The sequence below is a fragment of the Molothrus ater genome, chromosome 11, assembly GCF_012460135.2.
Source record: "Molothrus ater isolate BHLD 08-10-18 breed brown headed cowbird chromosome 11, BPBGC_Mater_1.1, whole genome shotgun sequence".
Lineage (NCBI taxonomy): Eukaryota > Metazoa > Chordata > Aves > Passeriformes > Icteridae > Molothrus > Molothrus ater.
This window is the reverse complement of record NC_050488.2, coordinates 21,205,819-21,227,605: the sequence shown is the minus strand read 5'-3', so window position 1 is coordinate 21,227,605 and position 21,787 is coordinate 21,205,819. Positions and strand designations below refer to the sequence as shown.

Sequence of the window (21,787 nt, the reverse complement as noted above, 5' to 3'; positions counted from 1 at the left end):
ATTTTATTCCAGATCAGCAGCACTTGAAGCAAAAGATTAATCTGTGACTTTTTAGTTAAAAGTATATGTAAAAATACACATACTCACAGATATAGTAAAATTGGAGCCTGCATTTCTTCCCTCTTGGTATTAAATTTCCAGTTTTTAACTGAGCTGGTACACTATCATAACTGCAGGAATTTTACTTACTTTTTGTATTTTTCGTTTGAAATATTTCCTTTCAAATCTGTATGTTCCTGTCTTTATGTAGCGGTTCAAAGTGAAAGAAAGCCTTTTGATGTGCAACGTGAAAAACCAACCAACTGTGCAGCTTCTACTGAAAAAATCTATATAAGAAAAGATCTTCGAAGCCCTCTAATAGCAACTCCAACATTTGTGGCAGATAAAGATGGGACACGGTGAGTACCTCAGTTCCATGTATCTTCTTTCACGTCATTTGTGCATATTACTTTTGCAGTCACACTATATTCTTTCTCCCCTCTGCTCTCAGAGGGAACAGAAAGGAACTTTAATGCACACATCATCTGTTTCCATTACCAAGGCCAATGTAGTTTCTGCTTCTCATGGAAGTTTTTATGTCTGCATCCAGGTATGTGGTTTTCAGTTCAGAGCTGGCTCTTGTCCAGCCAGGTCAGAGCAATGCAGAGCAACTGAATGATATTCAAGCAGAAAGCACGTAGGCTAGTGCTGTGATACATTTGAGTTGGCACTTCTCTGAAATCAGATCTGCAATGGCAGACTCAGGCTTCGTTCTCCTAAAGGCACTAGTTAGGGAGACGCAGTGACTGCTGGTTGGCATCCCAAGAGACTGCTTTCAACAACAGCAAAACAGCAGCTTCCTTTTACTCTATGGAAGATACTCCAAAGTGGTTCCTGTGCCTTGCTGCTGCAGCAGTTCCTGCACTCTCAGGTGTCTCCTTAGGCAATGGGTGTGAAAATGCACATCATTACAAACAAAGGCAAGATTTCCTTTTTTTCTCTGAATAGAATAAAAAAAAGTCTAGGTTAAATATGACTTTTTTAAAACCGTAGTTTATGAATGGTTGAGAACTACGTAAAAAATTGAGTATTTTTATTCAGTTTTCATAGGGGAAGAAGTGTGTGTGTTTGAGACACTGCAGTTAGGAAGTTTGGGCTGCAGGTTTCTCAGAGAATTGTTTTTCAGTGTTCTTGTTTGAAAGAAGTACTCACAGAGACATTTGCTTCTTAAAAATTTCCTTGAGCTACAGATCCATTACAGACCTATAAACACTACTATAGTCATTAAGAAGCACTCTGTTATTTATGTAGGATTTAGATTTGCATAATGCATGAGAATTTGCTGCCTGTGCTTGTTCACAATGATAGCTGTTAGTGCAGGACCCCTTGTACTGTAATGTCCTGCAGCCTTGCACCTGTGTTGTGTGCATTGGTATCGTGTTATAGACACTTGGAGCATCACATAAGTAGCAAGTAAACTTCTTGCTGACTGCAAAGACTTTCCACTGTCTCCCTAAATTAGATACAGGAGAGGGGAAGGATATTTGGTCAAAAAGCACCAGAAGTAAAGGCAGCAGAGATTTTATGCAGGCTTTGATTATGTGACTGTTTCTGACTATATTTTGGAATGTAAAAAACATTTTTATGACTTATATTTAATGCTGGCCAGTGTCTTGCTTGGAATACAGAGTTATGCCTTCCTCCTAAGTCTAATATAAAACTAAAGCTACTAGGTGACTTCTGAGAGCATGAGATGACAACAGCTTTCCTTAAAGCAGACCAAACCAGAACAAAAAGCAAATGAGAAGATATGCATTTAGGAAGTTGTTGTTGTTGTTTTTGCACTGGAAATGATAAGATTTTTCAGTCTTTCTGTCTTTCAAGCTACTTTTTGGGAACTGTTTCAGAAAGACTTAAGTCCTGTTAAATAAACTGTAAGCTTCACTAAATTGTTTATTTAAAAACTGGTTATTCCTTTTATGCTCTCATAAGTTGTTACACATTCTTCTGATTAATGGAAAATACTATTGATCATCAGATGCCTTACGCTTTTGAACAGGTCAGCCGGTCTTCTTGATCCAGGAATGCTCGTGAATATTCAGCAGCCTTTGATCAGGGATGATGGTACAGTCCTCCTAGCTGCTGATTCCAAGGTATTACTGTCTCACTTCAGTTCTGAGATAGCTATTAATTTGTTCAGATAGATAAATTACTTTATCTATAAATTACTACTTTATTCAGATAGATAAATTACTTTATCTATTAGTCTCAAATAGTTGTTGCACATAGTCTCAAATAGTTGTTGCTCTAGAGAAGCTTGTGATAAATGTGAAGAACTGTATGAATGGATATAATAAATTGATCAGTAGGATTGTGGTTTCTTTTGGCAAGCATATTTCTGCAAAAGGTCAGCTACAGGTAGTTCTCAATATGATGTCTCATCTGTGACTAGGATTGATAATTAGAATAGGATTTAAAGATAATTGAGAACCATTGTTCTTCCTGGCATTCAGGAAGAAGGAGAAGGTGCATAGGGGAAAAGGAACAAAAAGATTGAAAGTGAGGGGGAAATTATACATGATATATTAACTATAATTTTGATTTACTAATACAGTGTTTCCTTTTTAGGCTGAAACAAGCCAGGGCGCCTTAGGAACACTAGCAAATGTTGTAACATCTCTTGCTAATCTCAGTGAGTCACTAAATAATGGAGATACTTCTGAAGTTCAACAAGAAGAGCAATCTGCAAGTGAGATTACACGGTATGCCTTTATATTTACATTTTATTTAGTAATTTGTGTTCTATGTGGTGTATCCTTGCACTCATTCATTAAAGGAATTTGCCATTGTTGCATCAGTTGTCCCTACTTTGAAACAAAATACAGGTCTTTAAAATCAGTTTTGGCTCTTGCCCTCTTGTGAAGAACTGTGTCCTGTGTTGCAAGTGTAGTGTTCTAAAGCTCGACCAGATTTGGTTCTCAGAAAAATTAACAATGACTAGGTTGTGACCTTGAAAGACTCTGAGAATAGCAACATTTCGGTGCCATTTTATTTCACAGATATATTTTATGTAAGCTTCTCCTGTGCAATGCTTGTGCCCTAAGCCCTGCTCTTGAAGAGTCTGTATTACAGCAGATTTATTTTTGAGATTGTGCTGCCATAAAATCTCCCAGTAATGTAGATTTAGAAAGAGTTTGAAGTCTTTCTTTTCTTAATAAAAAATATACAAAAAAGGAGCATGGAATATTATAATTTCCAGCACAGCTTGGGATTTGCAAGGCTGGGATTTTTTTTGTTGGATGTTTTTGGTTGTGTTTTTTGTGTGGGGAAGCAGATTGGTTTAATTTAGTAGTATATGACAAAATAAGTATTAATAAGACAAAATACTTGGACTCAAAACTGTCCACTGTTTCTCAAAAAGAAGATTTTTAGGAGGAGCTTAACTGTCATGGTTCAAGAATGGTATTCTCCAATTTAATGTTCACACTTAAACTGTGCTCCTACTTGCTCCCCCTCCGTCTCCAGTCAGAGGCACAAAAGGCAGAGATCACAGGTTGAAATAGGAACAATTTACTGGAAACAGCAATGAGACTAGCAAACAAACAGTAACAGCAAAATGAAACAGTAATAGCCACAACATTAATAACAAAAGATATAAGAAAAATTATTTACACAGAAAAGCCCCCGAGAGTAAACAAAGACTAGACCAGTCTGCCCACTGCACTGACTGGAAAACACCTCTCTGGGGAGAGAGAGAGAAAGCGCGAGAGCGAAAGGACATTAATTAATGTCCATCTGGGCTGACTGGGTTGAAAGGAAGTATAATGGATAGTTGCACACATGAGAAAAACAAGATACTCTATCCAGAGAAGGAAAATGCTCCTTTATTTCTATTAATTAAGGCTGCTAAGTCTTTCATTTGAACTCTTCAAGTGAAGTGAATTAATATTTTAAAATACTTGACACTGCAATATCAGCTTATGTCAACCTCTTACTCCTTCTTTAAAGCAGAAAAAAAAATTATTGCAATACCTCTCCCAAAAAAAACATCTTGACAAAAAATGGCAAAGAAGCACAATACCATAATAATGTCCACTGGTATGAAATTGGAACACAAAATTCTTCTTTACATTTAAGCTCTGTTAATCCAAAGAGAATTTACAGTGATCTGTTTGGGTAATGATCAAGCAACAGCTTGAGTATAAAGAAGGCCGGGGACCAGTCTCTCTTGTGTTACTGTCATAAGGCTTTTAAGGCTCTACGTGTACTGGGAGATCAGGAGTGCCTGCCTATATTTCATCTTAAGGGAAAGGAAATTCAGGCACATTGTCTAGAAGAAAACCACACTGTTCTCCACTGTTCCAAAAGCCGGAGATCAAGGATGGGGACAAGGAGAGGGACTTTGCTCTTCAGAATGCAACTGGTCTGTAATCCTCACCGAATCTGTGAGAAGGGGGAATAGTGAATGCTAAGTACAAGAGCACTGTTGAGATTTATGCTCAGCAGACAACTAAGCCTCACACAGCTGCTCCCTCAATCCAGTGGGACTGGTGATAGAAGCAGAAGGGCAAAAGTGAGAAAACTTGTGGGTTGAGATAAAAACAGTTTAATAGGTGAAGCAAAATCCACACACACAAGCCAAGTAAAGAAATTCATTCACTGTCTCCATGGGCAGTCAGGTGTTCAGCCACCTCCAGGACAGCAGGGCTCCAGCACGTGTAACAGTGACTTCCAAAGACAAATACTACCACTTCAAAAATCCCCCCACTTCCTCTTTCTCCTCCCTTCTTACATAAGTGTGACATCACAAAGTATGGAATAATCCTTGTATCAGTTGGGGTCAGCTGTCCTGGATGTGTCACATCCAAACTTCTTATGCACACCCAGCTTCCTCACTGAAGGAAGGACAAGAAGCAGAAAAGGCTTTTACACGTGCAAGCACTGCTATGCATAGCAAAAACATCTCTGTATTATCAACATTGTTTTCAATACAAATCCAAAATATAGCCCCATACTAGCTACAGTGAAGAAAATTAACTCTATCCCAGCCATAACCAGCACAGCACAAGGCCACCTCACTAGTACAAAACTAGGATAAAACTATCAGAGCAGGATTTACAGAATGAAATCCTTCCCTTATAGGGGAGATCTTTTACCAGCAGTATGTGGGCACATCTGTTTGTTTTATTAATGCCCAAAGAGTACAGAGGGACCAAATTGTAATGAAACGTCTGGCCTTGTGTCATCCTAAAGAGTTCTTGTGTATGTTGCCTCTAAGTGGAAATATTTTATAGCATTTAATTTCAGCACTGTGAAATTTTTAAGATCTAAGGAAGCACTCTTTCATTGTTTACTTATATTTTAGAGCATTTGATACTTTGGCTAAAGCACTTAATACCACAGATGGTACAACAGCTCATAACTTGGCAGATGGGATGGATCCTACAGGAGGAGGGAATATTCATGTAATCAGTAGAGATCAGTCTACACCAATTATTGAAGTGGAAGGACCCCTACTTACAGATACACATGTCACATTTAAGGTAGGTGCTTCTTTAAATGTCTTACTAAACAAACTAATGCTTAAGATGTATGAGCTCCTACATAATTTCTTGTCTTATATTCCCAATTTGCATTCCTTGCCAGCAGTAATGAGTTATCTAGTACAATTTTCCTTTGACAACTTCTTGTCACACTGTTGATTGTGATGGACTAGGAGAGTACTTTGAATGTTTTTGCTGGTTATTTCACTGATGATAAAAACTAGTTTATGTCTGAACTATATGTGTTGTACTGTACTTTTATTTTTTGCAGCTGACAATGCCCAGTCCGATGCCAGAGTACCTTAACGTACACTACATCTGTGAGTCAGCATCACGACTCCTTTTCCTCTCTATGCACTGGGCTAGGTCCATACCTGCATTTCAAGCTCTTGGGTAAATGGACATACTCCGTTTGAATGGTTTGCTTTTGAATGAATTTAAGCACTCATCTGAATGCTTCCAGATATTTTGAACATTTTAGTTACACTATTTTTTAAATTTTTAATTAATATTTTAAAACGTGTGAAGACTATGCAATATTTCCTGTTTTGAAGAATAAAATAGAAGATGGCAGAAGGGAGGGTAACTGCAATATCTGATGTTACTGTGGTTACATAAAGTAAAGCCCAATCAAAAGCAAGCATTAATTTGTAGAAATTAAATGCTTTCTCTTGATACCTTACTAAAGAATTGATGAGCACCATTTCACAGATAACCCAAAATGGTTTCCCATAGTCTATAATTTCTTTTTGCTTCTTGAAATACTTGTAATATGCTAATATATGCCTGTTACCAAAGTTTTGCAATAGATTAATCCTGATTATGAATTGTTATCCATAACATAATTATACATAGGGCAACACCAAGCTGATATGCAAACTACCTAGTGTTGTTTGCTTTCCTTCTAGGCAGGACTGTAATACGAGCCTTGTGCGGGCCTGCTGGAATGAACTGTTTACCTTAGGGCTGGCACAGTGTGCGCAGGTGATGAGTCTGTCCACCATCCTGGGGGCGATTGTCAACCACCTCCAGAACAGCATACAAGAAGGTATGTTACCAGCGCTGCTAACAGTACAGGGATGTTGGGATAACTTTGCTCACAAGGTGTTTCCCCATCAGTGCCTAAATTGTTCACCAGGAACCACAAGGTGAAGCTTTCTCTTGCAAAATTATCTTTCCCCTGGTGATTTACAATTTTGTTGCACTGTCCTCACAGAGATATCTGTGGGATAGAAGTGTCCATAGAGGCAAGGCGGCCTGACTGATATTACAGAGAAAGTACATCTCAAAATACTCCTTGGATGTGCTCAGAGGGTTTTCTTCCCATCCAGATGTATGTTTTTTCCTCTTAGAATAATGATATCCTCTTCCAAACCACACCAGACTTTTTCCTTCAGGAACTTTCCTTCTCCTCTTTATGGTGTAAAAACACAGTGTTTGCCAATTATCACAACAAGCATATTATTGCATGTATAATGGTTTTGGGTACTACTGTAATGCAATAATGATTAATGTATTTTGAAGTGCCCTTGAAGCATTAAGCAACCTCATTTCTTGACATTCTTAACAAGATGTATGTAATTTTATTTTTTAATTCAACTTTGGTCTGTTGATAATGATGATTATATCTTGAATGGAAGAAAATCTGTTATGTTTGCTTTTTTTTCATTCTTTAAAGACACTTCCAATCAAAGGATTCATTAGCATGAAAATAATATTCACTTTTAAAAGGAGGAAGAAAACAATGCTAGCAGTTTTAAACTCCGCAAAGACAGCATAATACATGAGAACTACTTCAAATTTACATGTCTGTTAAAAGCAGTTATAGAATACTATTTGGTACCACTTAAAAATACTTTTTTATAGTGTCATTATTTTGCACACAGAAAAAATTAGAAAATAGTTTTTTACTGAGGAGAGTAAAACAGATGTATTTTTCCAGACTGAAGGATATTAAATATTTTTCCAGCTATCTTCTTTGTATATTTTATAGTTCTACAACCAAGCTTTAATCTACTTTATTACCTTCATCATGATAAAGTAAATTAGACTGAAATTTGATTCTTTATTGGATAGTATGCTTTAATTGCTTTCATAATGAATAGAGAGTTATTTCTTGGTTTGGTTTTGGGGGTTTTTTTGTTGGTTGTTTTTGGTTTGTTTTCTCATTAAAGAGAGCCTGGACAGTCCCAAAATACAACAGAGTGCTGCTCCTTTCCTGGAGTTCAAAAGATCAGTAGGGAAACCTGCATATTGGACGTTCTGTGCAAAGTCAGGCTTTCTATCTGTTCCACAATACACTGAGCTGCCTAGGTCACCTTTGTTCCAAGCAGGGGAGAGGAGGAGGCGGCAGGGCTGTTACGGCTGGTTCCAGTTCTGTTCTTATGCATCAATGTTTTAAAAAAATATTTTTTTTCTAGAACCTGTACTCACATTCATACTGCGTTAGCTGAGACCAGCCACTAAAAGAGGATCATTAGTGTTATTTACCTATTCTGCAAAGTTATCATGTTACATTGTGTATTATACCTTCAAAATTCAAAACAAAGTAAAGAAATTTCAGAACTTTATTTATTAGTGATGAAGCTACTTAGAAACTCTGGAATTCTAGTTTGCTTTTCCTGAGTTTTTCTGGGCCATATTTTCCCACTTAGACATAATGTAATGTTTTTATTCCTGTATTATCTTCATCTTAAGTAACTAAAAATTTGTATCACAATGAATGATTTAAGAAATGTAGATTATGCTTTCATTCTTATTTCAAGACTGTGCAAAACATGGTTCTTCCATTCATTTAATCTTCTTATTGCAGTTTCAGAAAATAGATCAAATCATAATAAGCTATGTCAAAGATTCTGTTTAAGCCACATGGAGTCTAAGCAACCCTATGCACTATTAGCTGTATAGAGAAAAATAAAATATTCAAATTAAAATTATATGAAATACTAGCATTGGAGATTATGACTAGAATAAAATTCTTCTAATGTGTTTTCCAAGGAAGGGTTTTTATCCCTTGTAAACGGACTTCTGAAGTTTGATAATAGTAATTATGTATTTAAAAAAATGTATTAATGTATTCTCTAATGTTTTTGTTCCTTGACTAGTTTTAGATATGCAGTCCAATATAAGGATTTCTATTTACCAAAATAGAAATCTCTCCCTTCCTAGGTTAGCAGCTAATACCACTCACTCGTAACAGATCTATAAATAAAATACATCTTTTAATTTGAAATTTTAAGATAGATTATGAACCCAATGTAAGGAATGTGATCTTTCAAATGATGGAAGAATCTGTGTATGTGTATTTCAGTGAATTTACCCTATCAGATGGGAAAAGACTATTTACCATAGCTAATGAAAAGTTCATTCCTAAAAGTACAGATAGAGGAGAAAGTAGCACTATCATTACTGTTCTTGCATTCACTTTTGGAAAGGCTAATTCAATCATGTTTGAATTTAAAATTAGGCTGGCACGTTAGTATTTGCTTTGTGCTTCTGTTCATTCCCAGAATCACTCCAGCCATTTGTAGAATAAGGCAGCATCATTTCAGAGTCTCTGCTCAGAACAATACATCACTGGAAAAAGTCTGGTGTGGCAGATGATACTATCCTGGCGACAGGATAACATTCTGTTGCTAGAATGTTCTTAACATTGTTTGCTAGCTCCGGCTCTGTCTCAGACTTTATAAATTCTCTTTGCTTTCCTAACAATTCAGGCCATCCTTACCAAGTTAAGTGGTTCTAAGACAGCAAAAGACTTGCAAATATCATTGACTTGGTTTATAAAACTTTATTTGTTAATATATTAGAAATGCTTGAGCTCAGATGAAATAGTAAGCAATATCTTTTTGTAGATAAACTTTCTGGCGACAGAATAAAGCAAGTCATGGAACACATCTGGAAACTTCAGGAGTTCTGTAACAGCATGGCCAAGCTTGATATTGATGGATATGAATATGCATACCTTAAAGCTATAGTCCTTTTTAGCCCTGGTAAGGAATTTAGTAATCATATCTTTCTAAATAATAAGTCTTAATATGTAAATTCTTTAGCATTTTTTAAATGAGACTAATGTCTTGAGATGAGACTCATCTGTTAAGTTGCAGATAAAATTATTGTTTCATAATATGTGTCTTAAAATAACTTCAGAGCAACATATCCATGTTATTTACATTCAAATCTATCAGGTGTTTCCTGTATATCCATCCTAGAAGATTAGATTCTCAAGTTACCTTCAGCTGAGAATCTATGAGTAGTAAATTATCTGGAATGTGTGCTAGCAATATTAGTGAGGTAAATGGTGAGGGGGATTAGAAGAAATGCATTTTCCAAGTGACAAAAAGAAATTTGCTTCAATTTCAGTATTTTTAATATACTTATAAGAGGAATAGCTGAAATATGAGCAGAAATACCTATTGTATATGAAACTTCCACAAAATCTCAAAAACTGAATGGAAGTAGGCTGTCTTCCATTTGTTACTAAAAAATGACAGCAGATAGCTAAAGCAGTTTCTGAAATATGGAAATTTACTCAAAGAAGACACTTGAGATTTTCTGGAATGATAAAGAAACTGGAAGCGGCAGTCTTTTCAGCAAAGATGGAAATGTTTCAAGGACACACAAAGGTTAATCTAAAACTGCTGACAGGCTGAGTAAAAGGGAAGGTTTTGCTCAGAAATGCATATTATTTACTTTAGTTCAAAGGTATTTACCACTTTGTATTTAATAGAATACAAAGTAAAAGGATATATTGCTATTGTTGTGTTTGCTTGGGGTTTTTTTTGCATTGATAACTATTTTTCTCTTTGTAATAAAACTTAATTAGAAGATACTGGTGTCCTGAAATGTTCTTTTGAATTTTTGGGCGAGATTGTCCCATTAGAGTTAGGTTTGTTAGGGGTTTTGAGTTGGAAAAGCAAGAAACTATCCAAACTCAAGGTAGCTCTTTCCTATTTCAAGGGACAAGCAGTTTGGACACATGAGTGAAGGTATTTCGGCATATTAAGAGAGGTGATATTTTGGGGGTTTGCTTTTTTTTTGCTCTGAGAACATGGCTGTCGGAGGAGCTGAGCTGAGCCAGCTGGAATTAAAACATGAGACAGACTTGAGGAGATTAAGACATTGATCTAGCAAGAAAACAACCCTAGATACTGCTTAGCCAGCCTAGTTAGAACAAAGCACAGGCAGCCATGTTTACATTTAATCAGGCGAAGCTAGAAAGAAATTCTGTGTCATTGCCTGCTCCACAGACACAGGCTTCATCTTTGTCCACTTTCTTCCGGATACACACAGCTCTAGAGAGAAGAGCGGACAAGCTAATTCTGAAGCCAGGAAGAAAATGTTTACCTCTATACAGCTAGCATGTTAAACATCACAATTCTAGAGAAATATTTCATTGAAATTAAATGTGAGAGTCTTATAAGTACATTTATTTCACAATGTATAGGGAAACAATCGACATACAGAAATGTTTTGTTTCTTTAGATCACCCTGGTCTGACCAGTTCAACCCAAATAGAAAAATTCCAGGAGAAGGCACAGATGGAATTGCAGGACTATGTACAAAAAACCTATCCAGAAGATACTTATAGGTATTTATTTCTAAAGTACCCAAAGTAATGTTGTGGGCTGTAGCTAACAGAAGTACAAAATAATGTAATTGATGGTTTTGACATCTGGTCACAACAATCTGGGGTTTGGGTTTTTTTCTGACTGTTGCTGAGAAAGAACTAAAACCCAATTCATAAAAGCAGGTTTGTTTAAAGATATGTAGAAACAAGAATAGCTGTCTAGCTTCCTCCATGTAAATTAAATTTATTAGTACTTTCTTGGTTTTTGAGGGGTTTGAGACTGTCATAGTTGTGTTTAGAAAAGTAAACAGACTTATTTTTTTAGAAGTTTGGGGGATAGCTGCTTCAACTGACTAATTCACACTGCTTCTTTTTTCAAGTAATTATTTTAAAGTCTCTTTGACAACTAAAAGGTGATTATCATCCTTGAAATGTTTTTTAAGTTGCATATGCAGGAAAATGTTAAAACTGTCAGTTATAGCCCTTGGAAAAACGATGATACATATAACAAGGAACAATAACCATTTCTCAAACTTCTGTTTATAAGAAATTCCCACATCCTAGTTATTTTCTCCTCTGGGTTTGGTGTTGGTTTTTTTTTTTTTTAATTTCCAAGGACTTCTCTGAAATTATTTAGCTTGCTTTTTTTCACTTTTCAACTCTTCTGTTTGTTATGTGCTAGAAACAATTACTGTATTTTCTAACAATCTCCATCAAAATTCAAAATTCATCAACACAATAACTCTCTGCATTTTCAGGGAAGTTCTCACCTCTGTCTGTAAGATATACTAGAACATGTTCTTTTTTACTGTGAAAGGCATCCTCATGTAAAGAAGAAATCCCATATACTTAAGCACTGTCTGAGGGTGGAGTAACTAAAAAGAAGAAAAAAACCTGTCTGAAAAAGAGAGCTTCTCCCATCTCTGTTTTCTGCACTGATCTTGCAGAATTAACACTTTGGTGCAATGAAAATAGGATTCTCTGCCTCAGAAATATCCTCAAATCCCACATTCTTCCATGTGCAATTGAGGCCTTCTGGTTTGATTAGTGAGAGCTGAATATCTACCATAAAACTAAATATAAAATTTGTTCCATATACTTAGTTCTCATAATAGTGTCTCAGGGAAGAAAATCAGAGTTGCATTCCCCAAGCAGTGTCTTTTATTTTAAGTAATAGTGTCTCTCTCTCCATGCTCCCCTATAGACAAGTTTAGAGAACAAATCTGTTCATTTCTGAGCAACTGAGTGCTCGTAGAAATTAAGATCGGGGACAAGTGTTACAATTTTCATAAAAACAACAGCTTAGTTTAATCTTTTTGCCCTAAAGTTTACAAGATATGGTATATTAGCAGGATGGACCTTAGATATTTTCTCCATAAATATTCAAGCATTTTCCAGAGCACCTGTGGTCAGTGCTGCCTGAGGTTTACTATTACGTGGTTCTGGTTCAGAAAATTTATTTGGTTTAGCATTTGTGATGCACATCTGCCATATGAATGGCAGCAAAATGCTTTCATCACTGTCCTAAATTTCATATTAATGGAAAGCCTAGCATTTCAATACAGTCACTTCATTGTATTGGATATCTGTTAACATCTTGGTAAATAAAACACCAGGGCACTTTGGGAATATTTATGCTTAACAGTACATTCCCCCAAATTCCTTCTCTCATTAGAAGCTGATTCTCTTTTTTCTGTTTATATACATCCAGCCCCCTTCCTGCTATCTCATTTGGCATGAGGTTGCTAGGCAACCGAGGACTATGCTGTTTATGGCTGAAATTTTAATTAAGCATTGTGCTCTTCAAATGGTGCAAATGTTCACACTAATCAACATGAATATTATTAGTCTCAGCATTGTTTGTCCAGAGCTGGGCATTTCAAAAGCAGGCCAAGAAACTTGTGTGTTTGTACGTACGTGTTCTATCTGCAAGGGCATTACCACGTCCCTTTCGTTGGAGAACCACAAAGCGACGTAGCTTTCATTTTGCTTGCAGGATAGAACAGCAACCATTCTTTCTGTGGTGTGGCCAAGTTAGCTTTAATTGCCTCTTTACACCTATTCATGAATTCTGGGAATAATAAAGGCAGATCCAGCTCTTTAGCCATAGAGTATCTTGAACTGGTCTTACATGTATTTATAATCCACTAAACTTCTTTTTCAGGCTAGCCCGGATCCTAGTTCGCCTGCCAGCACTTAGGCTGATGAGCTCTAGCATCACTGAGGAACTGTTTTTCACAGGTCTCATTGGAAATGTTCCCATTGACAGCATAATCCCCTACATTCTCAAAATGGAAACAGCAGAATATAATGGTCAAATAACTGGCACGTCTGCATAGAAGGAACAACGTAATTTGAGGGATTGAAGTAATTTTCACAAAACCCGTATAATTATGAAGTTAAAAGAGTCGTGTTTCGGTATGTGCAGATAATACCAATTTGTTATTAGTTTCCTGACAGATTTCTCCTTGTCTTTTTTTGATGTTGACAAAATTTAAAGCAGCTATTAAAAGACCTATTATAGGACCTTTCCTGCCACAAGGAATATTTTGGATGCCTTTCATTTAAAAGGCCATAGATTACTGAACATACTTTTCACATGCTTTGTATTTAGAAACTATCAGTGGTTAAAAAGAGTTTTATAATATCAGAGTAGTAATAAAATTACTTTAAAAGTAAAAAGAACAGTATGTATATATTTAAAAATATCCTTGGAATGAATGTCTAGCAAATGCCAGGGTATATACTAGCACTTTGTAATCACTTCTTGTCAGAGCAACAGCATCATCAACATCCTGTTTATGAGTATGGAAAATTTTTTTCATTTTTCAAAAATGAAAAAAATGCCTATGTCCTTAGTCAAAATGCTAGCGATTTTTGTAAAAATGTAGAATGCTAAAGGAGACAATCATTTAATCTACAAAAAGTCACTTGCTGTTATATTATGCATGAAATATTAATGTGGATTCTTAAATCAGATATCCACATTATAGAAAACTTTATCTGTTAAATTAGTGCAGTTGTCATACACGGTACAGTGCAGTCATAGTGACTATTATGTGCTACAGGAATTCCCCACACTAAAGAAAAAAAGTGTTTGTCACAATAATGATTAAATATGCAGGTTCCTAAAGTGTTTATTCAGACAAACACAGCCATGACAAACATTATTCTAGAAGCAGCCTTTTGACTTAGGGGAAAATCAGTCATTAACTGGAAGAGCAGTAAATTTCAACTAGAGCTGTGTGATGCTCTGAGTATGCTCTTTGTCTGCTGCCAATTTACTCCTCCTCTCTGTACTTTGAACACCCTCATAGTGTAGCCACAGGGTGCAATTTAAGACCTGAAATGTATAGAACCTCTGGCTGTCAGCAAGAGTTTCTTACAAACCTCTCTCACTTTATTTCTCCTTCCCTCCCTCATGAAGCACTCCCGATTTTGCAGTGTTCTCAACTTTCCTGTCACTCACTTTGAAACCAAAATATAGTTAGGATTTACTTTCACTCATGTACAATTGCAGTTGATGACTGATGCACCATGGAGCTATAAAATGAACTACTTTTTAATTGTCTCGAGGGATGAGCCATCAACATGTCTGCTAGTAGTACTGGCCATTAGCTACTAGCATAGGTTTCATTTTAGTATAATTTACTATTGTGGCTGTTCAGTATTTTAAAATCAAAGATTTTTTTAAAGTCATAGCAATTAATACCTTCATCTGATTCTGGCACATTAGATGCATTCATTATTTTAATTATTTGTGTGTTAGAGGCATTCTTACTTTAGTAGGTTTATGTGACAAAACTTATCTAATGGTAAGTCCAGCACTTTGGTTTTTCTTCTGTTATTGATATTTATTTAGAAACATCAACTAGGCTGGAGTTTGTGACTTTTCAGAGTCTGAATTGTAGCCAAAAGACCTTAAGCAGCTTTAGATGAGGCTTCTAAAGTAACAAAAAGAACTTGTATACTTCATGTTTGTTAGGAGGCTGATATTTGTAGCACTTACTGTGACACAAAAGACTATTTAATTTTCGCTTCTGGATGCATTAGTCTTCTATAGTTACTATTTTTAGCACATTCAGAATCTTCTTTTCTCAGAAGGGTATTACAGAGTTCCAGTATCCATGCAGAGATTTGTAATACAGCACTTGTATCTGTCTCAACTTTTGCTATAGCAAATGAAATCGTCACATTGTTCATTGATGGAAAGCCTGCTCTCTACACGTAAAGTCAGCTGGACTTCAGCTTTTAGCACCAACCATTTGACTGTAGTGTGACTGCTGAGGGACTGTGTCAGAACTTCTGCTGCACAGTCCTTATGTTAAGGTTATAGAACTTAAAAGTGATTCATCAGAAACAGTAGCTACCTTGGAAGAAGTAGTGGCTGCTTTTGTTAAAATTTAAAATTTTACTGGATTATGTCATTGTTCTACAAGAAGAATGCATTGAAATATTTTGATTTTTTTTAATTGCCAAAAGGATTACAGAACTTAATTTCCTTTCAGAATTTGAAAAAAATTATTTAAGCAGATAAGAAAGCATTTTAATGGTAAATTAAATAGTCCTTAACACAAAAACTAGCCATTGGAATATTTGGTTTTAAATCTCAATACACACCAGCTAGCTTTTTCTTGACAAACATCATTTCAACGTCCAATTTTTCAAGTAAAAATGCCCCATTTTCTGTGCAAAAATTTGTTTGTAATTTTTATTACTTGTGATAATAACAAATCAGAAAAGAAAGGCATTTTAGTTTTTTGGGAACAAAGTGATCACATGAAATAAAATGTAAAATGTGTGCCTTGCATTACATATGTAAATTGAAACAATGAATATCATGCAATTCTGTTTACAAATAAACTACAGTCCCCACAAATGCAAGGACACATAATTATATCCTTGCTCAAACCCTGCTAGTTACTTACTCTGCAAATAGTTATTCAATAGCTTATTAGGGATAAAATCTTAGTTTTTGTAAACTAAGTAATAACCATGCAATCCATAGCTGTGCATGCATTTAATAGATTAAATGAAGCAGTTCCATCCTTAAGATTTGGATATTACCACCTAAAAGCTACCAAGTCCCTCTCTGTGCAGCATCATGAGCATGATTTGCTGGCTTGCCGAGGTCAGAACCAAGCTACTTAGTTCTGATGCCATTAACAAAAAGTGCTCTTTCTAACTATGCACTATTTTGATTCCAAGACTAACATTTTGGATTGTAGAAATTTGAACTTATGTGCGTGCCTGGGCTGTTTCCTACCCAGGAAAAGGACTTTGTGCTTCCCCTCTTTGAACTTCACATGGTTCCCCTTGGCCCATTTCTCCCCATAACAATCCATCTCAGTGGCAGTAGGATCCTGTGATGCGCACAGTGCAGCTGCACAATCAAGCAAGCCTTGCACGGTCTCTGCAGAAAATAATATTGCAACACTGACACAGTTCTTGGAATTTCTGAGGTTTGTTCCATCCCTCCTGCAGTGACTGGAAGACGGTAACAGGCTAATCTTAGTAGCTTTACTATTAAAATAGTTTTGGTTATTTTTCTCCTTGGAAAGTGCAAACTTTTCCCTATGAATATGGGACAGGAGAGTTTTTTAATATTGTAACAATTATTGAAGAACTATTTCTTGAGTATTGAATATAGAAATAGCTTGTTTTCATAAAGGTGAAATTTAAATGCCAAACCTGTTTTCACAAGAACTTGGAGTCAAACTACCACAGTCACAAAGTGATTCTAGGAAAAGTTCATCTCACTGAAGCTCTACTTAGTGCCAAAATTTATTCTCTTCAGAAGTTTTGAGGTTCTATTTCTGCTGCTCTTCAAATGAAAATATTTGAACTTGGCAGAAATACAGTAATAAATTATCTGATTAGATTTATCTGAACCTGAGCAAATGTGTATACTAGTCATAATTCAGTCAGACAAATGTTCGAATTCTGTGCTGAGACTGGGGCATGATAATGAGGCACTGTTGGGAATGATAATGAGGCAGTAATGCCCACTGTGCTTCATTCGTTTTTCAACTCTTTTGCAAAGGAACTGGATTGCAGTCTTGTAGATAAAAAGCATTTGGGACTAGCTTTGTCATAATGATTTTAATTACATTTTTGACAAATGTAGGAAGGTATACTCTTTTCTTACTTTTATTTACTTACATCGGACTGTGGAGTCAGAACTAATACCATGTGCAAAAGTAATCTTTCTCAGCCTATTTACATGGCTTATAAATTGTCTGCAATGCTTTTGGTGTCTGTGGAGTTACTCTGGCATGAAACTGGTAGAGGAGAAAAAAGTTATCTCCAAGGAGAGATCCTTCTAAGAAGTCATGCAAGGCTTTCTTTTTTCTTAAAATGTTAGATCATTAAGAAGGCTTAGTTTTCAGAGCACACTGCGGCAAGGAACTATTGTTGCTCTCCACTGATTAGTTGGCGTCATTTGCCAAGTCTGCTTTCACCGCCTTCTGAAGCGCGTGGCCCCCAGACAGCCACGATGCCTCTGGTGAGGAGCTCTGGTGCCGCTGTGTGCAGAATCCAGCACTCTGCATCACCCTTACCGTTCCCTTGGGCAAGGGGCAAATTCTGAGCCTGCCATAGAGAAACCAAGTCAGGGCTGAAGCTCCCAGGTGAAATCAGTTTCGTGACTCTTGTTTCTCCTTTGGCAGAGACTGTAAAACACTTGTGTGGTTTTTTTATTGTTCTGTACAGTACACAGAACTCACAAAGTCCTGAATGACTTCCTTCAGGATACTGCAGGTGTCAATAAGTTTTACTGCCCATTAAAGTTCAGACAGTAGTTAGGATTCTTTCTTGATTACCTGCTGTTTAATTAGTTAAAGACAATAAAAAAAATACCACCAAATAGCATGACTAGCAAAGGGTTTCAGGAATACAGTTTAACCAGGAAGACAGCACTGGAAATGAATGGGCTGAGGGTACTTACTGCCCAAGCGTTGACAAAGCAGCTTCCTGCGCTAACAGCACCAGTCAGGGCCCTGTTTGAATCAGGAGAAGTGAGCAGTAAAACTGGCAGGTCAGGCAGACACACAGGGGTACCAGCGCACATCTACTAGGTGATACCATCTTGGAAAGACCAAAAATGTTGATTTTTCCATTTGAGATCCCTCTCTTCCTCCCCTGTTACTCTTAATAGTGCAAAACCAGGTGTTTTTTTCACCTACTCTTGTCCATAAGAAGAAAAGCATAAATGCCAGAAAACACAGGCAGATGCCCACCTGTTCCCAGGGTTTGCCACACTGGCTATACAGCAGAGCTTTTGCAGTAGATGGCTTTGGTGATAAGCATGGGCCAGCTGACAACAGCACACAGCAGTGTGCAGTCCTAACAATTCCCAACATCCAGGAGGGATCAGCGAAATGAGGGGCACCCTAGAGAGGAAAGCGAGGAGCAGAGGAAGGACAAATTGCCAGCTTCTACTGGATCTTAAATGACAGGAAATTAGTGCAGAAACAGCTTTATATGAAAAATTACCAAGAGGGGATGGCAAAGGAGGGCAAATGAAAGCATTTACTTTTTGTACCTTTTAATTCTAAAGTTGTTGAGTCATTTTAACAGTAAATACTCCTGAATTAAGTTCAGGCTTATTGTTTGATGTCATTAGCCTGTCTTGTTAGATAATGCTACAACCCTACTTCAGCTGCAATCAGTGTTATCAACATATGGGAAATTATTTGTGAAAAAAAAAAATTACAACATTATTTATACTGGGGTTACAAGTTAAAGTAAAATTCTTTGTAAAGTTTAGATGCTCTAAGTTTAAGCATCTGAAGTTTAGATGTTTTTTATTGTGAAGTCATGCTAAGTTCATCACAGGTAGTACTGCTGTAATGTTCCATTAATGCCAACAATCTGTTCAGTCCTCTGAGTTACATGAATGCTTTGAAAATAGCTTATTATTGTTAAATTCCTGCCTTTCTTTTTAAGGGGTTTGATAGAGTTGTACATGTCTCTTTTGTGCCTCCCACCATTGTGCATTTCTGCATGTTCAGTTCTAGAACTCACTCGAGCAGATGATGCATATGTAAATAGCTGTATGTATGTATGTGTGTATGAATGTATATGTTTATACCTCTCTGTCTAAATATATTCTGTACAGTGTATAGGAAATGTGTAGTGTATGTATATATGTACAGATAGGGAGCCATTATTCATCTATTATGTGCTAAAATTTTTTATTCATTTGCTAATCCAGAGCTTCCTAATTTGGTGAATCCTCATAAATTTCAGAGCTTTGCACCTTTTTTCTAAACCAGTCTGAATTCACTATTTGCTGTTCAGAACTGACAAATATATTCCATTAATTTTCTGGCTTTTACATTATTCTCTTTACCTTTTCTCATTTGACCTATAGAGGTCTGCAAGTCAATAGTTAATTGAGCATATAATGCCTTTTTAAAATAATGAATAAATAACTATAGTCATAGAAAATGCTTCCCTGCTCATTATATACTCATTCTCTTCCAGCCCTCCTGAGATACTTTTGTAAAGTTGTATTTTTTGTGAAGCTTGGTAAGAGACTGATTTTTTGGTTTTAAGTCTTCATCTGTGGCTAACTGAAAGTAAACCAAGTTGCCATTTATCACTGAACTGCAGCACACAGAACAGGAGGTAATGGATGCTGTTTAAGAAACCAATAGTCATATTGTCATAGTGATCTCATGAAACAAGCTGTGAGATGATAGAGACTGTGTGCTCTGGTCGGTGAAAAAGCAGCTCTGGTACAATGGTAATTAAATAGTAGGGACATTGCAGGTAATTTATTTCTTAGCAAGCATCAAGACATCTTCAGGATTTCCACAATGTATTTCAATTGTATATTCACTTTCCAAAGTTTTTATTTCTATTTTCCAGCCTAAACTGAACACAGCTAGTTTCTTAATTTAGTTGTCAGACTATGTCCCTTTCCACATTCTGTCCTCTCCTGGGTCTGCAATCTGTGCAGCTCCTGCACTGCCTGTGACAGACCCACTCCCTGTGGGACCTGGACACACAGCTGGGAAATGAGATGTGAAGTAAGACAATTTCTTATTCATAATGAGGACTCAAACATTTACATTATCAAAGCTTGTTCTTCTTCTCTTTTGATGAAGCTAAAAAGGAAGCCTTCCATAAAGTAAATCTGTTAACTGTGGGTTTTTTAAAAAAAGCGTTTCACAGACCATGCAGGACAGTAGTTCAGCAAGTCTTGTTTCTGTTATTAAAAAGGTGAAATAGAATTTTATGGGCATTTATTTCCATCTTTTGTGCTCACTGTGGCAAAGACTTGTGTATGTTTAATCCAATAATAAGACACTAATCAAAATAACATGAACTTTGTGCATGATTAAAGTAAACCACAAGTCTGAGGAAATTTTGGAAAGTTTGCTTTGGAAAATGCTGAGAATGTTCTATTTCTTGGTGTATTGGTTAGTGAGCATTTGTAAGCTTTTATTTCAAATAGAGGAATAAACCTGTAGCATTTCAAAACCTTATTTCTACAATTTTCAGCAGGAAAAATATGTAAATTAATGTCAGGAATTTCTGTGACAGATGTACCTTCCTTGGTGTCTGGACAATTGGTGGTGTTTGAATGCTTGCTTTTCTCTTTAAAGGTGAATAGAAACCTGAAAGTCTGTTAAAGTCACTGTACTGCAGGAACAGTTTTAAATAGGAAGCCAATTGGGGCATTAATGCAAGATTGAATCTGTTTAAAAACTCAACTGTCAATTCAGGAAAAAAAAAAGAAAAGGCAAAGTTCAGTGAAACCAAATGAGTTATATCCACATTTGAATTGTGTGTATTCTGAAGAACAAAATGTGCTTAAATTTAATGGCAATAAAGGCTCTGCAATAATACAACACAGGTCCATTTTACGGTATTTTCATGATTGTGGGTTAAAGCAGGACTGAATAAATTTAAAATAAAAAAGCACAGTCTTTGAGAAGAAAACATATTACTTACAGACTGCATATGTTAAATTTTCCATATATGGAATCAAGATCAAATGTTCAAGTATTTTTAATAATTAATCCGTACTCTGAAATACACTGGAAGCCAGTGTTCATAGTTTCCTAACTGAAAACTGCACAGTTGTATCTGTATTGGCATACTAGGGAGTGCTGAGCTCCTAAAAAACAGCAAATTTTTATAGAAGGAAGCATTTACTTTCAGTTCCTTGGGATTTTTTTCTGGAAGTCTGTATTCCTTATAATTTAGAAAATGATTGTTTATTTTAAAACTGCAAAAGTTTTTAATTTCTTACAGCTTCTTTTGTGAAATCAGTATTATTGTGTGTGATAGCATTTAAAAATAATAGCATGGGGTTTTTTTAAACTAAATTTTATATCCAAGCAATGTCTTCAGTCACAAAGAGGAATTTGCATTGTTGTGTTTGTATATAGAGTATTGCAGTGCATGATTTAGCTTATGCATTTTATTAAATGCTGTTGTGATATTATATTGTTGCGGTTAATACTAGTAGCTAAATGAGGTCTCTACCATTAAAGTGAATTACAAATATAACTGCATTCTTGAGTTTTATTTTGAAGTTGATTTAAGTTTCTCTTGAACAGGAGCAGTCTAAGCCAAATACATAATTTACTATCTTTTAGGGAGAAACAGCAATTTGCCTTCACCACAGTGATTATCTTAGGAGAGATTTAACAGGGTCTGGTATAGAAAAGAAATCCCATTA

The 21,787-nt window shown here is 36.1% G+C and overlaps 1 protein-coding gene across 5 annotated transcripts in view; it reads left to right on the top strand.

Moving 5' to 3' along the window:
- NR2C2 (nuclear receptor subfamily 2 group C member 2) overlaps positions 1 to 21,615 on the top strand; it is a 37,937-nt gene extending 16,322 nt beyond the window's left edge. For 4 of the 5 annotated variants that reach the window (XM_036390737.2, XM_036390735.1, XM_036390734.1 and 1 more), the window contains 9 exons: positions 251 to 398; positions 2,039 to 2,132; positions 2,608 to 2,741; positions 5,345 to 5,522; positions 5,794 to 5,915; positions 6,431 to 6,570; positions 9,377 to 9,514; positions 11,007 to 11,112; positions 13,256 to 21,615. In XM_036390737.2, the coding sequence (XP_036246630.1) occupies positions 251 to 398; positions 2,039 to 2,132; positions 2,608 to 2,741; positions 5,345 to 5,522; positions 5,794 to 5,915; positions 6,431 to 6,570; positions 9,377 to 9,514; positions 11,007 to 11,112; positions 13,256 to 13,430 (1,235 nt within the window). In that variant the 3' untranslated portion in view covers positions 13,431 to 21,615. The remainder of the gene's footprint in view (positions 1 to 250; positions 399 to 2,038; positions 2,133 to 2,607; positions 2,742 to 5,344; positions 5,523 to 5,793; positions 5,916 to 6,430; positions 6,571 to 9,376; positions 9,515 to 11,006; positions 11,113 to 13,255) is intronic. The other variant, XM_054515991.1, reaches the window with a different exon arrangement.
- Positions 21,616 to 21,787: the final 172 nt, after the last annotated feature.